This window comes from Thermobia domestica, chromosome 10 (assembly GCF_964235325.1).
Source record: "Thermobia domestica chromosome 10, izTheDome1.hap1.1, whole genome shotgun sequence".
NCBI lineage: Eukaryota > Metazoa > Arthropoda > Insecta > Zygentoma > Lepismatidae > Thermobia > Thermobia domestica.
Genome location: NC_137463.1, coordinates 37,096,079 through 37,100,241, shown reverse-complemented (window position 1 = coordinate 37,100,241; position 4,163 = coordinate 37,096,079). Strand labels below are relative to the sequence as shown.

Sequence of the window (4,163 nt, the reverse complement as noted above, 5' to 3'; positions counted from 1 at the left end):
CCTGATGATATCGGATATTTTAGTGGATACGTTCATAAAATCAGAATTTCTAAGTCTGCCATATTCCACAACCGCTCCCCACCTATTCCATTAAATATTAGGAGTCAAGTAGATAAGCAGATTCAAGACCTTATCAAGCAAACATAATTAGGCCTACTGACAATAATGAATTCTCTTCTCTACTTCTTGTGCTCAAGAAGCCTAATACGAAGGAATTTCAATCTCAATCTGCAGAAATGTAACATTTACACCAAGTATTTGTCGTTGCCTTCTCAAGCATCAGAGGACGTTCTAAATTCTATAAAGGGGAAAATTTTCATACCAACTGCCGATCTTTCGAATTCGTACTTCCAAATTTTGTTGCATCCTAAGACCGTAAATATATGACTGTCTAGCTCAATCATAATAGAAAATCATACGAATTTTTGAGATGCACGATGGGTGCCAAAACAAGTTCCCAAAGTCTCAGTGTAGCCACGAAAATGATTTTGGAGGGACTACCAGATAGAATTACAAATTTTGATAGCGATCTTTTAACTAGTTCGCATAATTTTTCACAGCACTTGGAGGATTTGGAGTTATTATTCCAGAAGCTTAGGAAACACGATTTTCGAGCATCACCCAAAAAGACACATATTGGCTATCAGGAACTTAACATATTAGGACACCTTGTTAGTGGAGAATCCATTAAAATATCTAAAAAAAAATAGCTAAATAGATACTAAATTTTAAGAGACCGACTAGAAAGCGGATTCTCAAAAGCTTTATAGGCCTATGCTCGTATCTTAGGGCCCACATTAAAGACTTATGAGCCTTAAAATGAGCGTTAAAAATTGATCCTTTCCAACAGTTAGTAACATCCAAATCTAAATTTAAATGGACAGAGAATCACCATGTTCTCTTTGAACAATTAAAAGAAGACATACTAAACGCTCCATCACTTGCTCACTTTGACGATTCGCTACAAATCCGCGTTTATAGCGATTGCTGTCAAACTCAGGCAGGAGGACTACTCGCCTGCTATGACCCAAAAACTGACACTGAGAAGGTGGTTGCTTATTGTTCCCGGAGGCTAACGAAAAGTGAAGAGAAAGCTAGCATATGGCAAAAAGAGTTGTACGCTCTTATATACACATTGAGCAAATTTCGCTACTCTCTACTGAATAGAAAATTTAATCTGTACGTAGACGCAAAGTGTATCGCGACAATGAACACCCAGCCGGACAAAGTCGGGAAATGCACAAGATAGAGGGTGCGGCACGTAAAACCGGCCCGTAAAGTGAACACATAAAATGAAATGTAATGTATTGAATATGATTAACTACAACACATAAATGAAATGTAATGTATTGAATATGACTACTCACCTTCACAGCGGCCTTCACAGCAGGTGTTGAAAGTGTCCTCCGCCCACTTCAACACACATGTGAGCACGATTGAGGAGATTCATATATACCCTTGTCAGTTCTTGTGTTGTAATGCTATTGGTGACATCCTGGATCCTGGTCTTGAGTTCTTCAATTGTGTGTGGATTTGTTTCGTATACTCTTCCCTTTAACAGTCCCCATAAGTAAAAGTCACACGTGGACAAGTCTGGTGACCGAGGAGGCCACAAGCCTTTGCTGATTGTCCTCTCTTGTGTAAACATCTCATGCACAAGGAACAATGATGCAGCTGATGTGTGGCATGTTGCACCGTCCTGCTGAAAGTAACATAACTGACGCTCCTCTTCGGTCAAGTGTGTATAAAACTCCTCCAGGATTCCCATATACACGTCACTGTTCACTGTCGTCTCAAAAAATATGGGCCCAATAACGCGTGTGGCGGAAATGGCACAGCAAACACCAATCTTATCATCGTGCAAGGGTACCTTGTGGATTGCGTGTGGATTTTCTGTCGACCAATACCGGTTGTTTTGGGAATTTACGTAGGGGAACGTGGGGCATAACGGGGATGGGGGGCATAATGAGGTATCGGTATTTTTCGAATTGTAATTTACTGCAATCTAGCAATAAGTACCTGAACAACATTCTCAAGGACGAAGGGTTGTCGCGCTTGAGTAGCGTTCTTATCAGTTGAAAAGGAACAGTGCTGTGCGTCAGTTCTTTGTTTTCGAGGTGTGGCATATAACAATTGGGAATTTTCTTTTGTCAAGGTAAGGCAAGTTATTTTTTACACACTTTTAAACTATTGATATGTTGAAAGAATATTTCTTCTGTGTTTGTTGTGTGTTTTTGAGTTTTAAGGATTGTATCTTATAACAGAGATACTCGTTGATTTAACACTACAACTCATCTTGGGCAAAACGAGGTGGGGCAAAACGGTATTGGAACCACCCCATTTTGCCCCATTACCTCATTATGCCCCGTAAGAGTATCGATTGTGTAGTTTACTATCCAGCTCGAAACATTTCTTGTTAATGCTGGTATTGCATAAGCTCTTGTTTGCTGTCATTTTAGGATGGTTCGCACATATAAAAGGAAATCAACGAGGCATAGTTGGGAGGAAGAAAAGATGAAGGCGGCCATCGAGTGTGTAATACGCGGTGAAATGGGATATTATAAAGCTTCTCGGCAGTTCAACGTTCCCCAGACTACGCTGGAGCGGTGTTGTAACAAGGAACGAGAAAACCCTGGATCTTTCCAGAAACAAATGGGACATTTCAAGCCTGTGTTACCTATGAACAGGAGTGCGAGTTAGTAGATTATTTAGTGAAAATGGAGAGGCGACTTTTTGGTCTAACTGGCAATGAACTGAGAGAATTAGCGTTTCAATTGGCAGAAAGAAACAAAATTCAACAATCCCCTTTCAACAAAGAAGAAAAAAGGCTGGAGTTGACTGGTTAAGAGGATTTATTAAGCGTCACCCTGAAATAACACTTCGTAAACCAGAATTTACATCGGGAGCTCGCGCGATGGGGTTCAACATGGTAGCTGTTTCCACCTTTTTTGATTTTTTGGCTGGAGTCATTGATGAACATCATTTCTCTGCAGAAAATATTTATAATGTAGATGAAACCGGAATAACCATGAATCCTAAAGGACATACAAGGGCTGTCGCAGAAAAAGGGAAACATCAAGTTCGAGCTGTAGCTTCAACAGAGAGAGGAGAAACGGTTACTGCAGTAATTTGTTGTTCAGCTGCTGGAGCTTACATGCCACCTATGATTATTTATCCTAGAGCGAGGATGCAGCAGGAATTTGAGATGGGCCTTTCACCTGGATCATGGGCAGAAGTTAGTGCTACTGAATGGATTACAAATGAACTTTTTCTGAAATGGTTCAAGAAATTCTTAATGTTTTCAGGAGTATCTACAAGTAAACCAGTTCTTCTTCTTCTGGATGGTCATAGCGCCCACACTAAAAACTTGGACTTAATTGACATGGCAGCAAGAGAAAATGGAGTCGTTTTGCTTTGTCTGCCTCCTCATTGCTCTCACCGACTTCAACCCCTTGACGTCGGCTTTATGAGACAACTCAGCAAGTTCTATGAAGATGAGGTTAGAAAATGGATTAGAACCAATTACCCAAAAGCTGTTACGCTCCAAGTCATCTCTCAACTCTTTGGCCCTGCATTTTTGCGAGCAGCATCACTCGCAATGAAAGCCCTACACTAATTGCACCTAGCAAATCCCTCTTCAATCCACACGCACAAAGCGTACAGTCGAATACATCTGAATCTTCGATTGACGCAGAAATTCCCGGATCCTCTTACAAAGAACAAACTCCATCAACATCAAGTTTTCCTTCTGCTTCGCCTCGAAACATAATAGCTATTCCAAAAATTAAGCAAGAGACAAAACGTACAAACCGTAAAAGGGGTAAAGCAGCCATATTAACTGCATCTCCGTACAAAAAGGAACTTCAATTAGCTCAAGAAAATTTCAAACAATCAAAGGTGTATAGAAAAAAACGTACTATAGCGCAACCAACCTCAAACAAAGGCCTACAAAAGAATGGTCGAAAAAGGAAACTAGTTAAAGAGTCATCAAGCTCGTCCGATGAAGAAGACGATGACGCAGCTTGTCTTCATTGTGGCAACCTTTGGTCCAAATCTAATGATGCTGGATTTCATGCACGAGATGCTATCAGTGGGCCCACAATTCGTGTGTCGGGATTATTAGCGATGACGATGAAATTGAATACTATTGCAAATTCTGTTAG

General features: G+C 40.5%; 1 protein-coding gene across 1 annotated transcript; it reads left to right on the top strand.

Annotated features, from left to right (window-relative positions):
- The first annotated feature begins 3,028 nt into the window (after positions 1 to 3,028).
- Positions 3,029 to 3,616, top strand: LOC145661434 (uncharacterized). The gene has a single exon (XM_081726739.1). It carries the CDS (start codon positions 3,029 to 3,031, stop codon positions 3,614 to 3,616), a length of 588 nt encoding a protein of 195 aa, XP_081582865.1.
- The last annotated feature ends 547 nt before the right edge of the window (positions 3,617 to 4,163 follow it).

Bases quoted from the DNA above. Each gene is read 5' to 3' on its own strand.
- LOC145661434 (XM_081726739.1), top strand. From the start codon at position 3,029: ATGAATCCTAAAGGACATACAAGGGCTGTCGCAGAAAAAGGGAAACAT.